The 20723-nt window shown below is 42.3% G+C and overlaps 1 protein-coding gene and 1 pseudogene across 4 annotated transcripts in view; both read left to right on the top strand.

Annotated features, from left to right (window-relative positions):
• Ednra (endothelin receptor type A) overlaps positions 1-20723 on the top strand; it is a 98586-nt gene that overhangs the window by 27520 nt on the left and 50343 nt on the right. For all 4 annotated transcript variants that reach the window (XM_036188072.1, XM_036188071.1, XM_036188070.1 and 1 more), the window contains exon 3: positions 5295-5422. In XM_036188072.1, coding sequence (XP_036043965.1) covers positions 5295-5422 — 128 coding nt within the window. The remainder of the gene's footprint in view (positions 1-5294; positions 5423-20723) is intronic.
• LOC118584096 lies at positions 16608-16899 on the top strand (annotated as a pseudogene).

The following is a 20723-nucleotide window of genomic DNA, read 5'->3' as shown; positions in this document are numbered from 1 at the left end:
GGGGGGGGGGGGGAGCGGCATTTCTTTCCGTTCTATTCTATCTTCCCCCTGGTTAGTAGTAACATCTGTGTTTCAGATTCCAGAAACTGAAGGAAGCCTTCAGTCAGAGAGAGAGAGAGAGAGGGAACTAAAAACCTGAAAAACTGAATATTCAGAAGTAAATGATATGGCTAGTAGTTAAAACAATTATAGCAACCATTACATGGTTTCCAACACAAGTCAGAGGAGCAAGGCAGACCCTCAAGCCTCAGCACCCGCCATTGCAGGAACCAGCGTTCGCCTTGGCTGTGTACCAGATCCTGTATGACTCACTGTGCCATCGAGGTCATTCAGCACACCAGCCACATGCTCTCTTGACCACAGTTTCCATTGAGGAACAGGGCTCTGTGCTCTTTATGGTGAGATCACGTGGCTTGTCCCTCTGTGGAGGTCCTGGTGTGTAGCCTAGAGCTTCAGGTGCCATGACTTCTGCCTGTCTCCTAGACAATAAATTCCTTGAGAATGGAGGTTTTTCACTTCTGTGAGGTCTGCAGCCACCCTGTACCAGGTACCCATATACTCTTCCTTTACCATCTGCTCTAGTTTGGATCTTGAATGCACACAAAAGGCATTGGAGGCTTAGTTTCCAGTCTATAGCACTATGGGGTAGTAGAGCCTTTAAAGGAAAAGTCTAGAAGGAGGAAGTTGGGTCATTGGGGGCATGTCCTCAACAAAGACTGTGTGACGCTGGCCCCCTCCTCTTCCTCTGTCTTTGCTTCAAGTCTGCTATGAAGTGAGCAGTTTGCTCCAGCACACACTCCCTGCCTTGAAGTGTTGGTTGCCTCATGGTAGGCCCAAAGGCAATGAGGCTGAGCAGACATAGACCTCTGGAACCATGAACCACATGAGTCTCTACTTTAAATACGATTGTCTGGATATCTTGTCAGTGACAGGACTTCCTTAGCAAAATGAGACCAAAAGCAGAGCTAGCTATGGGTCATCATTGACAAAGTTCGTGTTTCCAGACCTTTTCTTGTGCTAAGCTCTGCATTGTCTCTGCTGCTACCTACAGTCATTAGTCCCTTGAGGAGGCTACTGCAGGAAGACAGGAGGAACCAGAAGAGTGACCCAGTGTGCCTGAGCCATGGGTCAGAAGGTAGCCCAGGTCAGACCCAGTCCATAGCTGAAACCAAGTGTCCTCTGTCTGTCCCCTATGTCCCTGAGAGCACACACAACCAGACCAGAACAGCATGCTCCTTCTCTGAATGCCACATCCTACCATAGACAAGAGGAACCTGACAAAGAAAAGTGTGTGTGGATGACACAGAAGCCAGTTTTTACTGCATTTGTGTGATAGCTCTGCCTTAATCCTGAAGCAATTAAGGCGTAGTGGAAGAGCAAAACCCATTTCCTGTCATGAGAGTGACTGACTTTACAGAGTCTGACTAGAGATTGTCAATAGCCAGAACTCATGTTCTCACTAAAAGCCCTGTCCTGGGCATCACAGGCTTTGAAACCATCCCAGTCTGTGCTAGTAGTGCATATTCTTCTTTTCTGCTGGCTTGATTGGGTAACAACTTGTATATCCAAACTCCTCTCAAAGAATGGAGGGAGAGAGAAGTAAAGCAAGGGGAGGAGAGGAAGAGGGGAGAGGAGAGGAAAAGAGGAGGGAAGGGAAGGGCAGAGAGGAGGGAGGGTAAAAGAGAAAAGTCAGTCCCTGCTCTTTGAGGACTACTGTCTGTTGGTTCCAAGTGACCAATAATAGTATGTGTTCCAGGGGAAGAGAACATTCTTCAAACACTGAGATTTAGCTATTGCAGACTATATTCATAAACCCTTCCTTCCTGTCTGGGATGGGTGGGATGAGACAAAGGGAAATGGAAAATTCGCTCAGCCTTACCAGAGTGGCCTGGGGAAATCGGGAAAAGCTGCTGCTGGCTTTCTGTGTACGGTTTTAAGGTGTGGTGACAATGACAAAAACAATGTCTGAATGAGGAGATTAAGTGGTGGCAGATATTAACATCTCAAATCAGAAAACAGGGGTACAATCACTCACTTTACCCGTTTTTCTCATTGAGTCATACATAAATGGCACATACATTTCAACTTGGGTTTACAAGTTGTAGCAATTGAAAATAATAACATTGATAGTGTGTGTTCAGTTGGCAGGATTCCCACATTAGCATAGTCCTGACTGAGCCTCCCAAATGGCCATGCACCACTGTGGCAAGTGTGAGACCATGAGCATAGAAATAGAGTTCCTATAAGTTAAGCAGCTCACAATAGGTCATGCAGAAATAGGTGATCCTCTTCACCCTGTCCTGAACACAGGAGTGAACAAACAGCATCACGCCACTGAGGCCCAGGCACTAGAGTCCTTGTTGCTTTGACTGAATACCTCTGTGCCATGTTCTTAGGACAGTAAGGGACATGAGCTGAGAGCCACACGGCCCGAAACTATTAGTATGGTTTTCTCCCTCATGAATGTAGTGTGTGTGTGTGTGTGTGTGTGTGTGTGTGTGTGTGTGTGTGTGTGTTTTCTGTTCTAACTGGCTACCAGCTCTCTTTCTCGCTGCTCATGGTGCTCCTAGAGTAATGGTTCTGACGCAGCATCTGAGCCTCTTGGCAGTTAGGAATGCCCATGCTTGAGCCCAACCCCAGAGCTGCTGAGTCCCAAGTCTGGGGACACAGTGCAGCAGCCTCTGTGGTAAGGAACATTCGCGGTGCCTCTGATGCTGTTCAGTTCCCCCAAAGCAGCCAGCCTAGCTGCCCACACATCTTCTCTTTCCTTCTGTCCCCCTCCAAAGATTCTGGTGTAGTTCCTGGGATGGCATACTTCAACCTCAACAGCATTAACCTCCTGCATTGGGTGGTTATTTGGAGGAGATACTGCCCTGTGCCTTGCAAGATATTAGCAACATCCTCAGCATCTACTCCCCAGGTGTCAGGAACATCTCTCCTAGTCTTGAATACCCATAAGATTCTGATATTGTCACATATCCCCAAGAGATACAACATTACCCCTGGTGGATCAGCACAGGTCTGGGTGGAGGCCCAAGTGCTGGGAGTTTTTTACTAGCTCCCTCAATCTTTATACAAACCAAATTGAGAACTGCTGCTCAAAGGTGTTTCTGCTGGTGAATCTGCAATAAGTTAAAGAAGAAAACCTAAGCTTGTAGCATTAGATATGAAGTAACAATAAGCCTACCTATGATGGAGACTTCCTTTACCTACATAATAAGCAGGATCACTAGGGTGTAATTTCACGTCATCTATCCCGTTCCAGACTTGCCCTTACTTCTGGTTGTCAGGCATGTTCTGGAAAAGCAGCACAAATTGACATTGTGCATGCCAAATAAGATACTGCTTTGCAGAAAAATACAAAATACAGAAGTGGACATAAAAGGTGCCTGGGGAGCGTAGCCATTCTAGTAACAGGCCCTCATACGTGCATCAAATTATACACGTTTGTAAGTAGCCTGTGTCTGGCAGGTTTAAGAAAAAGGCACCCTGTCGATTTTATGATGTTAATTTGACATAATCCAAATCAACCACACAAATTAAGTTTCTACATTTATTCACCATCTTAGAATGTGCATATGCTTCAACTGGTTACTCAAGGCCAGTGTCTCCTGCTGAGAGGACTGTCCTCTGTAGTGTGCAGTGCTCCTCTGAAGAGAGAGGGGACAAGATAAGATCCCACAGGACGTGCATCATCCCCAGCCTTCCATGGACCTCCTGGGAAGCTATGCACCTACCACCCAAAGCAGGGTTTATGGCCAACAACCACTCTGTAACCTAAGCTGCCACTTCCAGTCTATGTATCATTTCACGTAACAAAATAGTGGAAATGCTACTTTGGAGCACTGATACTTTGGAAATAGAAAGCAAATCACAGAGTAATTATGCTCTCAGGGCCTGCATGTCATTTCAGAACATGAAAACACGGTCCTGAATTCACCAGTTAGAGTCACTGACTGATTCAGAAGTGAGTAGGCACCACTGATCCATTCAGTACCGACTCTCTCTAGGTACCACATGGTGCTCTCAAAGAGACACAAACATGGAGCTTTCATAACACAGGCCTTTTTATGGCAATAAAAATAAGCTATGACTCCTCATGTTCCAAAATGACCCTGTGAATCAGTTTGACTGGACATCTTGTTTGTTGTTTCTGCCATGGACTTGATCCTCGCTTGCTAACATTAAAGAAATCAGCAGTTGTTTTTCCATGGTCGAGACACCGTACTAAACAGCTAATATTCAAGTGTGATCCTGGCTCAAACTGCATCATCAAAGTCTTTTTCAGACCCAAGATCTTTGCCTTAGGCAATAGTGCTTCCTATTAAATTTCCCTAGGAAAAGAAAACACAATAAACCTTTAAAAGTATTTTTGCCTATGTTCCCATTTGTTTAAAAAAAAAAAGACAAGGTTTGTATGTACATTTGCAAGTTTTCCGGAAGAAAACATATAGTTATCAGCAAGGGTTGCCTCTGGATGGAAGTTTGGGGCACTTGGTAGCATTTGCCATAAACCTGGAGACCTGAGCTATTCCCTGGGGTCACATGGTGGAAGGAGAGAAGCAACTCTGATCTCCACACTTGCTGTAACACACACACACACACACACACACACACACACACACACACACACACACACACACACACAAAGGTAATAGAAAAGTCAGGAAGCTGTGCACTGTGCTGTTCTCTTTATGATGCCATCTTGTTTTATTCCTGTCTTACTGCTAAGACAGAGAGAGTGGAAAGATCTCCAATCTTTCAGCTGATTCTAGTTTGTGGCAAGTTGGCATTAAAACCACGACCCTTGTCTTTCTAAGATGACGCAGCCCGGAAGTCGTGCCTTTACTTGCGCCAGACACTAGGCAGCCACAGTCATGTAATTATTCGTGACGTTCACAATAACGTCAGAGTGGAGAGCCTGTGGATGTCCTTGGACAAAGTTTATGTGAAAATTTGATGAGCCCGTTGAGAAGGTTATAGTGCCATGAGGAAGAGGCAGGGTCAGGTTGGATCGAAGGAAAAACTCTTTCAAAAGCTCTTCAGAAAGCGGGAGGGGTTTGAAAGCTCTTTTTTTTTTTTTTTTTAGCTGAGGATGATCCGGAGTCTTGCGCTTGCCAGGCAAGTGCTCTACCACTGAGCTAAGTCCCCTACCCCTGAAAGCTCTTTTAAAAGAAGAAAACCTTCAATATCTGGTGATGTGTTCACACACACTAATAAAAGTGCAACTGGGAAGCCAAGCTGGGTACACGCCGGGCCAGCCCCCTTATCTTATTCCCATCTCATTTTTGCAGCTGTTGGCGGGGCGCTGGCCTTTTGACCACAACGATTTTGGAGTGTTTCTCTGCAAGCTGTTCCCCTTTTTACAGAAATCCTCCGTGGGCATCACTGTCTTGAATCTCTGCGCACTCAGTGTCGACAGGTAACGTGCCTCTTTCCTTTTGCTCTTAGTTGGGTTTAGAAAATCACTGTTCTCAGAAAAAGAGTGGGAGAGTCGGTACCAGAGACAAGTGTTAACCAAGGTCAAGTGAGATGAGACATTAACAGTCTTGTCCCCAGTGTTTAGAATTACTACCCACATTTGCTAATTAGTATCCATCTCAGACTCCCACAATCTGTACCTAGCACATTTTGCCAATGATATACAATTGACTTCCTTAAGACAATAAAAATAAAATAAAATTAGTATATTGATGGAATAAACTTGCTGAAAACAAGAGACCTGAAAATGTGCAAACCCTGTATTTTAGACTGGTAATGCACTGTTATTAATACGAAATGGAGAATACTGTTGAGTTATATTTCAAACGCTTGAGCCAAGAAATGACTATACAACGTTGTTATGTTTTCACCATACTTTTTTGAATGCCTAAAGTGTTTCATATTTTTCAAGAGAGGGCAACAAAAGGAATCCCCCGATCCAGTTCCTCACAAATGACTTCAAGGACGAGCTTCCTAAACTGAGGATTGCAGACCCAGAGTCGCAACAACAGCAAAGCAGGAATAATAAAAGTTTCTAAACATTCGATGATTAAAAAATTAATTGAAAATCAAATGTGTAGTGAACCCAAGGTATCTCTGTTCTGTTTGCCCATGCTGCACAAAGTGGCTTGGCTGCAGCCCTGGTTCTGAACACACACCACAACTTTACAGTGTGTACATCCTCACACCACACAGGGCCAGTGCACACTGCCTGAAACACTTTGGCCCAGATTCAAGACTATTGTTTGTTATGACTTGCAGTGTTTGTTGTACATATTAAACAAAATGGTTTAATTACAGAGAACAAAGACTTGAATGTCTCCCTGTCCTTGCTTTGACTTGTGTTAGAGTGTTTGATTTTAAGAACTGTTGTTAGACTCATTGACTTGAGTTTCATTTTAAAATATCAGCAAATGAATTGGGACTAGAACAGTCTTTCCAACAATTTCTGAAAAGGCTCTAAACATACTCTTGGCATTTTGAACTATGTATTGTAAAAAGAGATATTCTCAGCATTGACAATTATAAAAATCAAAAAATCTGTCAGTTCTGAAAATCATTGAAGATGGTCCACATGGTACAGTATCAAATAGTCAGCAAAGGTATAATTTTTTTAAAAAATTATTTTATTTTACATATGTTTGTTCAGGCGCCCACAGAGGCTAGAAGAGGGCACTAGATCCCTTGAAGCTGGAGTTAACAGGTTGTGAGCCGTCCAACATGGGTGCTGAGAACTAAATCTGGGTCTTCCTCAAGAGCAGCAAACACTCTTATCCACTAAGCCATCTCCAGCTTCTCAAAACAGTGTCCTTTATATACAAATAAACAAGAACTCCCATGCCATTAGTATATACTATTTCATTCATTTTTAATAAATGATAAAATTGGGCTAGTGAGATGACACATTGGTAAAATCGTTAGCCAGGAAAGCCCAACGACTTGAGTTCAGTGTTCAGAACACATGTAAAAGTGGAAGAACTGACTCCACACACTTGTCTTCTAGCAGCTACAAATGCCCTGTGACATGCCACACACTTATTATTCACACACACAATAATAAGTAAATAAAATTATATGTATATTAAACAATTTGGTTATTTACTCATGGCACATTATCAGTAATTGTTTCATCTGTGTGCCTATATACATAATATATCATGAACGTTTTCTCAGGCAAGGGGTTAGAGAGATGCTCTTCCAGAAAACCAGAGTTTGGTGCCTGGTACCCAGATCAGGTGGATTTCAACCATCTGTCATTCTAGCTCCTCTGGTTCTACAGACACCTGCACATACCCCACAACAGACACACATAATTAAAAATAATAACATTTTAAGAAAACTTGGAGGTAGAGTAATGGCTCAGGAGTTAGAGCACTGGCTGCTCTTGCATAGGACCTGAGTTCAGTTCCCGAAATCTACATGGCAGCTCAAAACAGTCTGTAACTCCAACCCCTGGAGATCTAATGTATCCAGGAATGCATAGGTTCACAGACATATGTGCAGGCAAAATGCCCATGCACATTAAATAAAATAAATAAAATGTAGCTTTAAAAATTCTCAAGCAGCCTGCAGAGATGGTTCAGTGGTTAAGAGCACTGCTGCTCTTCCAGAGGACCTGGGTTTGGCTCCCAGCACCCGTGGTGGCTCACAACCACCTCTAACTCCAGTTGCTAGGGTAAAACATCCTCTTCTGGCCTCTGGGGGCACTGCATGCACATGATGTACATATATGCAGGCAAAACACCAATATACATAAAATATAAATAAACCAGAAAAATGCTCAAGCAAAAAGCATCACTAATGGAAAACATTTTTAATGACTTTGAAAAAAAAAAAAAAAAAGACCTGATTTAATCCAGACAAGGTGTTGCACACCTTTAATCCCAGCACACTAAAGGCAGAGACAGGCAGATCTCTGAGTTCAAGGCCAGCCTGATCTACAGAGCAAGTTCCAGGACAGCCAGGGATACACCAGGGATACACACATACACACACACACACACACACACACACACACACAATCCCTGTCTCTAAAGAAGAAGAGGAGGAAAGGAGGAGGAGGAGAAGAAGACCTGGTTCTCATGTACTTCTAGATGTTACCTTCAATGACTAACATCCACAGCAGCAATGCTTCTAAAGAATCAAAGTCAGAACACTACAGCACATTCTGTGGCACTCCTGCATATTTAACACAGTGCTGTGTGGTGTGTAAAATGTGCTTCCTTTGACTTATGTACAACTTAGGAAAGCTTCCCATTGTTTTTAAGTTATACCACTAATAATCACTGCCATCAGCACCAAGAGAAGCTTACTCTCATAAAGAACAGCTAAGTGCTTGTGAATACTCAGTTATTATTTATAATTTTCAAATAAAATTATTATTGTTAAGACATCAAAACACATTAGTAGTTATAAATTATAGAGACATGGCCCTGATAACTGAAACATAAAATAAATAAAATGTTTTGTACTGTTATTCAAAATAAATTTATTTGCTAAAGCTTTAGAAAAATAATTCTATCAGAAGTTTAAAATACAGTGGTGTGTGGTAGAAACATTCCTGTTTCTGTAATTAAATGCAAAGACCAGAAAAACATTCACTAGTGATTAGAATCTGCAGCAATCAACTGAGAGACAAGTTCTTCTCGAGCTGCTCTTGCCCCGTGTCAGATGCTAAGGGCTGCTGCCTTTGGTCTTGGGAGATGTGGCTCAGTGGTGAGCACCTACTAGGTATGTGCAAAGCCCTAGGTTTAATTCCCAGCAGTCGAAGAAATGAAAAGCCACATAAGAGACCACGAACATTTCCCACCGACTAAACAGCAGATTGTGGTGTGATGGCCATCTCCCTCAGAAGCTAAGCAAGCGCCAACAACATCCTGATTTAAGTCCTGATTAAGATAGATTCTCGCTGTTGTCCCCTCCACAAGTTTGCCGCTATCATTTCTTCCTTCATCTTAGTGCCGTGTTATCAAGCACCGCTGGACTGTGGTAGGCATGGCTGCCTCCTGACTTGTTGTGTGACCTGAAAATGAGATGCTTTAGGCGATGCGTGTGAGGGCACTTATGCACTTATGTACTTCCTGCATTTATCAGTGTGTATGACTAGAGATGGATTCTCATTACATTATTTGATTAAAATGTTTAAAACAAGAAAAGAAACAAGAAAATGATTGTGACAGTTGACAAAGGAGCAGCGTGCTGTCTGCACCTGGTTCAGTGTTTAACCAACAGGACACAGTCAGGAATAGTCTGACAAATCAATGGGAAAACCAGATGGGTGTTAGAGTGCACAGACATGTAATAGGTGCTCATATCACTGAATAAATGTGGCAGGAATGACTCCTTTATTAGTAGTGCTGTTTAGTCACCTGAAAGGAAAAAGTTGGTCTTATTTGTCCCTATATATCAACAGTAAAATATACAATTACCATTTATTGAATATGTATAAGAACCAGACACTATAGAAATAATTTTTCTCTACCTGGATATTGCCATAATTATCACATTTTACAAATAGGAGAGCAGGCGGGGGTTGAAAAATTTAATCAAGTCCACAGAACTATGAAAGCTGAGAGTTAGTAATCAAATGAGTTGCCCTCATTCTTAACCACTATACACAAGCGTGTGAGATCTCAAACCTCGAAGTAGTAGGAGAAAATAATACATTTTGAACCTTATCAGGGGCTTGAGAGATGGCTTCAAGGTTAAGAGAACATACTGCTCCTACAGAGGACCTGGGTTCAGTTCCCAGAACCCATGTGGTGGCTCACAATCTCTTGTAACTCCAGTTGCAGATCCAACATCCTCTTCTGACAACTGCGTGCATGTGGTGCATATAAACTCACAAGACATACACATATGTATAAAAAAAATAAGTAAGTAAACCATTAAAAATGGAAAGCCTCTGAATTTAGAAAGAAATAATAAGAATTCACAATGTAATCACAAATATATTTTAAGAGGTACATTTTTAGAATTCACACTGAACATTTATAAAACTTTTTAAATGAACACAGCAATGTCTCAGTTACTGTTCTATTGCTATGAAAAGACACCACGATCAGGGAAACACTTATAAAAGAAGGCACTTAACTGAAGGCTTTCCTCCAGTTTCAGAACGTTAGTCTACTATTATCATGGCAGGAAGCAGACAGGCATGGCACTGTAGCTGAGAGCTTTCTATCCTAATCCTCAGGCAGCAGGCAGAGAGAGAGAAACCAGGCCTAGCCTGGGCTTTTAAAACTGTAAAGCCCACCTCCAGAGACACACCTCCTCCATTAAGGACACACCTCCTATCCTCCCCAAACGGTTCAGCTGCGGCCTAAACATGTAAACATATGAATCTATGTGGTCCACTCTCATCCAAGCCACCACAGACAATAAGGAAGACCTAAAAGCTGAAAGGAAAAACTGTCTGTCCCACTACAGGGCCAGCCAAGGCTGGTTCCCTCATTGTTTTTTGTTTTCTAATCTCAGAGGTCTTCTCACCAAACTTCAGTCAGCCCAGCATGTGAAGGGGTGGCTTAGGTCCTATGGTGGTTTGAAAGAAAATGGCCCCAGAAGGGAGTGGCACTATTAGGAGGTGCGGCTTTGTTTGAGTGTGATCTTGTTAGAGGAAGTGTGTCACTGCGGGAGCAGGCTTTGAGGTCTCCTATAATCAAACTACACTCAGTGTGGGATGTAGTTGCTTCCTATTGCCTAAGGATCAAGATGTAGAACTCTCAGCTCCTCCTCCACCACTGTCTGCCTGAATGCCACCATGTTGCAATGTGAAAATAATGGACTAAACCTCTGAAACCGTAAGCTAGACACAATTAAATTTTTCCTTTATAAGAGTTGCTGTGGGTCATGGTGTCTCTTCACAGCAATAGACACCCTAACTAAGACATTCACTGGCATCACAAATATCTCTGCTGTGGGGTACCCTCCCCACAGCACCTCATCTCCTCATCTCATTCATGAACTACATGTTTCATGTCAGCCTCAAGTCAAGACCCAAATAAAATGCAATTCTTCATTTACAAAAGAGGAAAATAATAATGCCAAAAATTATTTCATTCAGATGTGGTCTGACTTTTAGATCAAGGAGATGAGCCATTTTAAAATGCCATTCTGCTGACATGGCCTTCATCTCAGAGACTCTCCTCAGAAACAAACTAATCATCCTTTGTGGCCTTTATCCTTGTGTTCATTTGATGTTGACTTTGAGGACCCACACGAGGAGGATGGAGTTGACATTTATATTTCAAAAGCTTTCATACTGGAGAATGAACCACATTCATAATGCCTCTGTTTTTTAAAGATCGTTTTATTTGTGGGGGCTGCTGTACACATCAGTGCCCGTGCTCAAGGAGGCCAGCAGCGTTGCTGGAATTGGAGTTACTGACATAGGTGCTGGGAGCTGAACTTGTGTCCTCTCAACTGCTGTACAAGTGCTCTAATCTGTACACTTGGTGTGGATAGACTTTCGCTTGCTTTGAACCCTCACTTGATTGCACTACCATCTACGGGAGGGAGGAATCACTGTTTTTTAATGAAACAAGCAGTAAGAAAGGGGGAGTCTGGAGTCCTTTAAAAACAATTTTCAGTTTAAAAACCGTATTTTTTTGTCTGAACCAAATTACCACCCAGGCAGGGTTGCCATGGTATTTTGATGATATTTAATGATAACCATCTTTCATTTTGGAAAGAAAATACCTGAGTACTTTTGAATTTCTCATCTAATTACTTATGCAAATACAGAATGCAATAAAACCAAAGAAATGTCCAGCTTCCTCGCCATGGATCTGAGTCAGATAAACAAGTCAGCCAGAGAGTCATCGCTTGCACCTGGATGATGAGCTTTTGCTGTTCATCTATGGACTTACCCTTTTCACTAATCCTTCTCAAATTTAACTATTATTTACTTTCCTTACATTTATGTTCTCATTCTTGTATGAAAAAGATAAGAGACATTTTTCAGAAATAGGGAAATAAATTTAAGAACAAGTTTTGAGCTCTGTTCAGCTTTATCAGCAAACTTCAATGCAGACATTAAGTATGCTTTTACAAGGAAGAAACCTTTCCCAGAAAAAACTATGAAAAATCAACTGTTACCAACCATAAAATGTTTTTTCTTGCAGCTGTGATGAGCTTCAAATGTTACTTTTACTTTATTTGGGGAAGAACAGAAAAAGAAGGGCGATTTGATGATGCTCTTTGTGAAGTTAATGACCTTGTTTAAAGTAGAAGATGACGACAGGGTCAAGCTATAAACAGGCCTGGGTACGGTTCCAACTTGCAGTTAGAAGATGTCTGGAGAAGGAGCCTATAAAAAGATAAAACTCCTTTAACGACTCTTCCAGAGCAATGTATAATTAAGTTTCTGGAAAAGCTGCAAAGGTCCATTATGAAGGGAGCTCTTCTTTGTATGCCTTTTATTTCAGACTGATGCCACTCTGCAGGTCGTTGCTCAGTGATGCCGGCTCTGTGGGTCATTTCTCAGTGATGCCTGTTCTGCAGGTCATTGCTCACTGATACCCACTCTGTGGATTGTTGCTCAGTTGATCTGTGATGCCCGTTCTGCAGGTCGTTGCTCAGTGATGCCCACTCTGTGGGCTGTTGCTCAGTGATGCCCACTCTGTGGGCTGTTGCTCAGTGATGCCCGTTCTGCAGGTCGTTGCTCGGTGATGCCTGCTCTGTGGGCTGTTGCTCAGTGATGCCCGCTCTGCGGGTCGTTGCTCAGTGATGCCCGTTCTGCAGGTTATTGCTCAGTGATGCCCTCTGTGTGGGCTGTTGATCAGTGATGCCTGTTCTGTGGTTTGTTGCTCAGTGATGCCCGCTCTGTGGTCTGTTGCTCAGTGATGCCCACTCTGTGGTCTGTTGCTCAGTGATGCCCACTCTGTGGGCTGTTGCTCAGTGATGCCCGCTCTGTGGGCTGTTGCTCAGTGATGCCCGCTCTGTGGGCTATTGCTCAGTGATGCCCGTTCTGCAGGTCGTTGCTCGGTGATGCCTGCTCTGTGGGCTGTTGCTCAGTGATACCCGCTCTGCGGGTCGTTGTTCAGTGCCCTCCCTCACAGTCTCACAGAGGGATGCTAACTCCACAAGTGTAAAGGGTTTCTCAAGTGTGTGCCTTACACTTGGGTCTAGTTTCTTGTTCTGTTTGTGGTTTCCTACTGCTCTACGGTAAGGGTGAAGGCACAGAAGTGGTTAAATCAAAGAGATGGGATGTGGACAAAATCACATGCTGGCGAGGGCAACTCAGGATCTGATCTTGGGTCTGTTCCCTGTAGTGCACACACTTCATCATGCTTTATCTTACTCTACTGTCAAGATCGGGCAACTGGTTAGTTTTGCTAACCCCATTTCTCTTTGATAACCAGCTACCCTCAAACTCAGCCATTTCAAACAGCCATTTTATCAGATCTTACCATGTTATGCAGGAATTTGGACACTTCTGCTTCTTGTCACCACAGCTGCGGTCATTGGTAGTTTGCAGCTGGCGCTGAGCTTGTCTGAGGTCCACAGCTTGTCCGTCCATCATGTGAAGATGTAAATCAGAACTGACCATCCCAAATGACAGCTTGCTCTTAATTAGACAGGCAGAGGAAAAGGCAGATGTGCTTCTTTACCTTATCAAAGCAGCAAAACTGAAGAACCCACTATGTCCCAGTAGGAGCAAGCTTTTGCCAACAGGCACTTACTAGGCACAGATTTTCATACCGTGGAGACTGAGGCAGGAGGATCTCACAAGCTGAAGTGGGCTGAGCTCCAAACCAGGCTGCACTGCAGAGTGAGACTTTCTCTCCAAAATAAGTGCATTCTCATGGCCTTCATTTAGCAAAGCTACTCCTAAATAATTCATCCAGGAAAGCTGCTCACAGTGAGAAAAAAATCTGTGTGTATAGATGTGTTCTTCACTCCTGTGAGACACTGAAAGTGACACATAAAAGAAAGACAGATGGACGTGGAAACAATACCGATGTCATCATGTGCAGCCATTCAGTTGATAAACGCCAGGCCTTGGGAGGGCATTTTTTCATATAAACAGCAAAAATACAAGTATAACCAATTCAAACTAGGCTCATAATCATAGCAATGGCCAGTTGGTGGTGACACACACCTTTAATCCCAGGACTTAGGAGGCAGAGGCAGGCAGATCTCTGAATTCAAGGCCAGCCTGGTCTACAGAGTAAGTTCTAGGACAACTGGGGGTACACAGAGAAACTCTGTCTCGAAAATAAAACAATAATAATAGCAATGGGCAGAGAATTTTAAAAATAAAAAGAGATTTTGAAATGACATCTTTTGAATTTAATTTTTATTTTATAATGTTTTTAAGAGTGTTCAATTATAAAAGTTTAATGACTAACAATGACTGTCTCCAGCCTTACTGTCAAAAGTCATCACACAAGCTGGGCACAGTGGTGCACGCTTTTAATGAAGAAGTAGGCAGATCTGAGGAAGATCTCTGTGAATTCGAGACCAGCCTGGTCTACATAGAGAGTCCCAGCACAGCCAAGGCTACTTAGAAAGACGCAGTCTTGAAAAAAATGATAAATAATGACAATAATAACAAAGATTCCACACATGCAGGAAATGCCTGACCATAAAAACATTGTAAAATCCACTTGTAGGCATTCGCTCACTACAACAAACAACTTTACATACATAAAAGATCCTTTTATTCTGACATGTCACATATCAGGGCACAGGTGATATAAAGAAATACTCCCTCTGTGAGTCAGTAGACCCATCTCCTGGCCCAGGCCCCCCAGTCTCACTGGACACTGACATGGATGTAGCAACACCCAGCCCTTGCCTTTCTAGTTCTTAGGATTCTTGTCTTTAATACAAGGGCAAAAGCAAACAGCCCAGAAGTCCCTCCTTATTTTAAAATCATTTGATTCCATACTTTAAAAAAATATTAGCTTTTGTGTGTGTTACCTAATCCAGGGCTAGCTTGAGAAGCAGGAAAATGTTCATAACATAAAGTGCTTTGTCCAGTGAAGTAAAACAACACATGGTAAGGGAACCAGGACACAGCAAGGACTGGAGGAGACACGTCATCAGCAGGTATCTGTTTGGTGTAGTTTGGAAGGGTTCTTGGGTCCTGCGTGACCCCCCCCATGTACCCACAGCCATTTATAAAATAATCACTCAGAGGCTTAATATTATTTATAACTGATCAGCCAATAGTTCAGGCTTATTACTGACTAGCTCTTACACTTAAATTAACCCATAATTTTTATCTATGTGTAGCCAGTGGCTTGGTACCTTTTCTCAGTTCTGCCTTGTCATCTCGCTTCCCCTGTGTCTCGCTGGCGACTCCTGACTCTGTCCTTCCTCTTCCTAGAATTCTCTTCATCTGCTTGCCCCACCTATACATCCTGCCTGGCTACTGGCCATTTGGCATTTTATTAAACCAGTATACAAGAACATTATCCTGGGCTAGAGAGATGGCTCAGAGGTTAAGAGCACCAACTGCTCTTCCAGAGGTCCTGAGTTCAATTCCCAGCAACCACATGGTGGCTCACAACCATCTGTAATGAGATCTGGTGCCCTCTTCTGTATACATAATAAATAAATAAAAATAAATAAAATTTAAAAAATGAAGAACATTATCCCACAGCATTCCCCCTTTTTTGTCTAATCAAAAGGGAAGGTTTTAACTTTAACATAGTAAAATTACATATAATAAACAGTTATCAAGCAAGAATTACAGTTACAATATCTAGTCTATTTATATCTGGCAAAATTAAAAAAAATATTCTATCTATCCTATATTTGTGAGTATAAGGTTTTGTATCTACTTTATCTTTTATCATAACCAAGGAAAATTATAACTATCTAATCTTCAACTACATCAAAGACCCCTGAAAGATATATTACCCAAATAAACAGGAAGTGCTTTGTAAGCAACTTCCAAAAATCTAGAATGACAGAGACAGCTGCCTGCCTGGACAGTTAGTTACTCAAAGTTCCTCTGCAACGTTGAGGCATCCATCTTCAGCCAATAGGCCTAGAGTTTCTCAGTCACTTCTCCCTCTGTCCTGTAGAATATCTGTTAGTCTCCTCTGCAAAGCAGAAACCTGAAGCACCATCTCGTCTTGTGTTGGCAAAATTTAGTGGTCATTTTCCTATGGGTCCTGTATGTCCTGTTTATACAACATTTTGTCAAGCAGTCCAGGCAAGAACAGTTTCTTGCCTGGATGGTTAATTTTTGCCGTAAAGAAAGCAAACTCCATATGGATTTTCTTCAATGCCCATCATCTTCTTTGAAGTAAATTAGTGCTGCCAGGAGCAGAATGTCTCACTGTCCAGAAAGTCTAAGTTTTAAAAACATTTTAAATGCCATGTTCTGTAGGTCTTTGAAGTGTTTGAAGATTTCCTACCTAACTGAAATATATCTATATATACCTAGAAAACTTAACTAACATGACTATAAGTGTCATGAGCATAAATGACTAATTATTAATCTGTATTTCTTAATTATACATTATAATTTCAAATGAGCTGCACAAACATAATACCTTAAACAAGAGCAGATATATATATATATATATATATATATATATATATATATATATATATATATTATAACAAAATTAACTTTAAATTTGTATCAATAAACTAAAATCCAAGACATGGCGTCCGCTACTCACACTATCCAGAAGCTGCAGAACTGGACGTCTGGGGACCCAGCCACCTCCTAAGCTCCCTGTGGGGCCCAGTCAACAAGCTGTCCAACAATTACTACTGCATGTGTGATGGCCGTGGGAAGTTGTGTCTCCTTCAGTCATCATGTCTTCACACAAGGCCCTGGTGTCGGGCAAGACAGTTGAGAGCTCAGCTGTGGCAGTCACAGAGAAGAAGGCAGTGACGCCTGCTCCTCCAATAAAGAGATGGGAGCTGTCCAAGGACCAGCCATACCTGTGACATGCCCCAGGCTACTTTGCCGGGTCCCCAGGCCACCTGACTACTTTTCCTCCTTGGGTTTCCTCTGGGAAGAACATGATTTATAACAAATACATAGCGCTCACATTACTTCTAAAAAATAACAAAAAATAAACTAAAATCCATAGCAATGTAAAACATTTCAAACAAGTTGTTGCTCTTTAAAAGTAGATTCAATAATCTACCCTTTTATCCTAATCATATCTATACTATCCTCTTTTCTTTTTTAGAAAGAGATTGCATTTATAATGAACCTCTTTTAAATAAAAATAAACATTTATAAAAAAATATTTTGGGAATTTGGGCATAGTTTTTCATACTACTTCCTGCTTGTTGGGGAACTGGCAATCTTATGGGGATCCTGAGAAAATTAAGAATTATGATCAAGTCCTGACTAGAGTAGTCTGTGAGGCTGCATTGTCTGAGCCAGTTGCCTTGAAGCTAATTTTGGATGTTGGATCATCTGGGCCATGTTGTCATCAGAGACCTTTCAGGGGGTCTTGGCTGATCAAACCTTATTAGCTTGGAAGCAGTCCATAGGTTCTGTGGAAACAAAAGCAGAATCTCTTTTCCAAAGCAACATATCATTAAACACAAATTTTGAAGTCAAGATACCTTTAAAATATATATATTGGTTTAACTCATCAGCCTTTACAATCAAATGTCTTTCTGCAGTTAAAAATACCAAAGACAATATAATCCAGACTCTGTGTGTGATTTCCATCTTTACATGGCTTAACTTTTATAATACTTTTACTGTCTCTTTAAAGACTTTTTTTAAACTATTTCTTTATATAACTGCATATATTCCTTTTTCTCTCTCTTCCAAGCCTACATACATTTTTACACACACTCTAAACAGTTTAGAGTTTTATTCCATCTGAATTTGTCTCATTGTGAATCTATAATCTTTCTCTGACCAGGAGAAATTTTAAACTGCTAAACTGCTTGGCTAGGGCAAAAGCTGCAGCCCTAGCTGCTAAGTCCACCCATCTCAGCTTCCCAACATGGCTGCTGTGTGTCTACTTGCCAACTCCAGGAAGCAGTGTGTCTATGTCTCCAAGAAGCAGCGTGCACCCCAGAAACCATTTTTTTTTCTGTCTGTACTAGCAAAAGCTAAATCTGCCACACAGCACACCGTGTGGCTTATACACACCACTGTGTACTGTGGCGGGAACCCACCATGGTGCTTATCTTATGGCGGTTGGTGGCCAGCTCCATCTCACAGGCAGCTGTTGAGAGATGAGTCTACACTGCTGCTGACATGAGACCATGAGAGTAGGAAGCCCAGTGTGGCTTCTGCTTCTGTGCATTCATAATCTTTAAGCTTTCTTAGGACAATGTGAATCAATGCCCCATGTTGGGTGTCACCAATAGTTTGGAAGATTTCTTGGGTCCTGCATGGCCCCCCACACACCCACAGCCACTAACAAAATAATCACTCAGAGGCTTAATATTATTTATAACTGCTCAGCCATTAGCTCAGGCTTATTCCTGACTAGCACTTAAATTAACCCATAATTTTATCTACGTTTAGCCAGTGGCTTGGTACTTTTCTCAGTTCTGCCTTGTCATCTTGCTTCCTCTGTGTCTGGCTGGTGACTCCTGACTCTTCCTTTCCTCTTCCCAACATTCTCCTCATCTCTTCGCCCTGCTTATACTTCCTGCCTGACTAACGGCCAATCAGTGTTTTATTAAACCAGTATACAAAATCATTATCCCACAGCAGTCTGGTACCTGTTATCCTGTTTATTGGAAACACCTGACTGTATGACAGTGACTTTCTAAGTGGAGGGGTGGGCACAGACAATCAACCAATACACAAAGATAAAACTTTTGGTTGGTCCCATAGTGGTAAGTACTATGGAAAAAAAAATAATTCAAGAAGAGGACTCTGAAATTTTAAGTGGGGGTTTTGTAAAAGGACAACTGAGCCCAGGATACAGATCTATGATCCTGAAACGTGGGAGGGTAATGTAGGGAACTACAAACCCAAAGCCAGCTATGGCTACATAGTTTGTTCCAGGCTAAACTTGGATGGACAATGAAACCTAAATTTAATTGTTTAATGTTTTTAAGATACAACTGAGTAAAGACCTGAAGGAAGAGAGCAAGCAGATGTGAGGGTCCCTTGTGGGTGTCCCTTTAAGGAGGGCAGTCATGGCAGGGCTGGAGAAGAGGACCCCCTATCTATTTAGTAGGTCTGTTCCCATTGCTGTGTCCAAAGAAGGCTGTGGCAGGGAAGGTGGGTACAGACACTGAGTAGAAATCTACTGAAATGATGTAGGCAGCCTGGTGATGGGCGAGAAGAGGAAAGAACACTCTTTTGTGGGTTTGCTTGTTTGTTTGTTTTTTGAGACAAAATCTCTCTATGTTTCCCTAGCTGTCTTGGAACTTAATTTGTAGACCAGGCTGACCTCAGACTCACAGCAATCCTCCTGCCTCTGCCTTTGCCTCCAGAGCACTTGGATTAAAGGTGTGTTGCACCATACTAGAGTGGGCGCCTTTGAAGACAGATGTTAAAAGATTCACAAAAAGGCGGAAGAGGAGTGAAGTAATGTTTGGGACCAATTGGTCAGAACTTGTCAAGCGGCTGCTTTGGGTGTTAGGGTGCTCACTGGATGCCCAGCGGGACTCTCAAGCCAGCAGCCACCTATTCAAGTCCAAAGTTTGAGGTGGGTTCCAGGATAGAACCATAAATTTGGGCATTATCAACACACAAATAGTTTAAGTTATACTAATTCCATAGGATAGAGTAGATCACCAAGACAGAGTTCCAAGGACTGGGGCCTAGCAAAATCCACTGCTAAAGATTTGGGGGTAGAACGGGTCTAGCTAAAGAGATGAGGAATGATCAGGTAAATGTGGGGATGCCAAGTGATGAGGTGTCTCAAGAGGAAAGATCAGTCGCTGGTGACTAGATCTATGCTTGCAGATTATGATAACCAATACCTTACACACACACACACACACACACACACACACACACACACACAAAACACTTAAACTAAAAGCTGTTCAGTAGTAAGAAAAGTGTGTGTGTGTGTATGTGTGTGTGTATGTATGTGTGTATGTATGTGTATGTATGTGTGTATGTATGTGTATGTATGTATGTAGTTACTTCTATATATACAAGAAAAAATCTCTATCAGATTATGGGTGTCTATTGGTGAAACTATTAAGGCCACTCCACATAGTTAAAAGGGAGTAACTTACAAATGAAGGGGTAGGTTGCAGGGTCTGGGAAAGGTATGGTGCAGTCCAGCAGTGTTCTCTGGAGAACTCTGCTCGGTCCACCTCCAGCGTCCATGGTCCTGGAACCAAGAGAAGCCTCTCCTCTGGATCCTGCATCTTCAGCGTCCTCTCTCCGCCCTGCCTGGTGGGCGTGACCATTACTGAATCCTCAATGTGGGTTGGAACTTCCAGGCCAATGCTGGAATGGCTACCCACTACAGGTGTCTCTGTGTGTGTATGCATGTGTATGTGTGTGTGTGTGTGTGTGTGTGTGTGTGTGTATGGGTATGTGTGTGTGTGTGTGTGTGTGTATGGTGTGTGTGGATGTGTATGGGTGTGTGTGTGTGTGTGTGTGTGTGTGTGTGTGTGTGTGTGTGTGTGTATGTGTGCCAGTCAGATTTCCTCGTGACACAGTGTGTGGTGAAGCTGGCTTATAAACATAGTCATCACATTGTCTCACTTAGACCATTTTCTTCCAGAGATGCCAGCTGAGAACCCAGCTGCTTCTGCTCTGTGAGCAAAGGTGTTCTATTTAAATCACCTTACTGAATTTAGGGAAAGGGAGAAGAAAC

Source organism: Onychomys torridus, chromosome 5 (assembly GCF_903995425.1).
Source record: "Onychomys torridus chromosome 5, mOncTor1.1, whole genome shotgun sequence".
Classification (NCBI taxonomy): domain Eukaryota; kingdom Metazoa; phylum Chordata; class Mammalia; order Rodentia; family Cricetidae; genus Onychomys; species Onychomys torridus.
The sequence above is the reverse complement of the archived record's forward strand: the minus strand, read 5'-3'. Positions and strand labels throughout refer to the sequence as shown.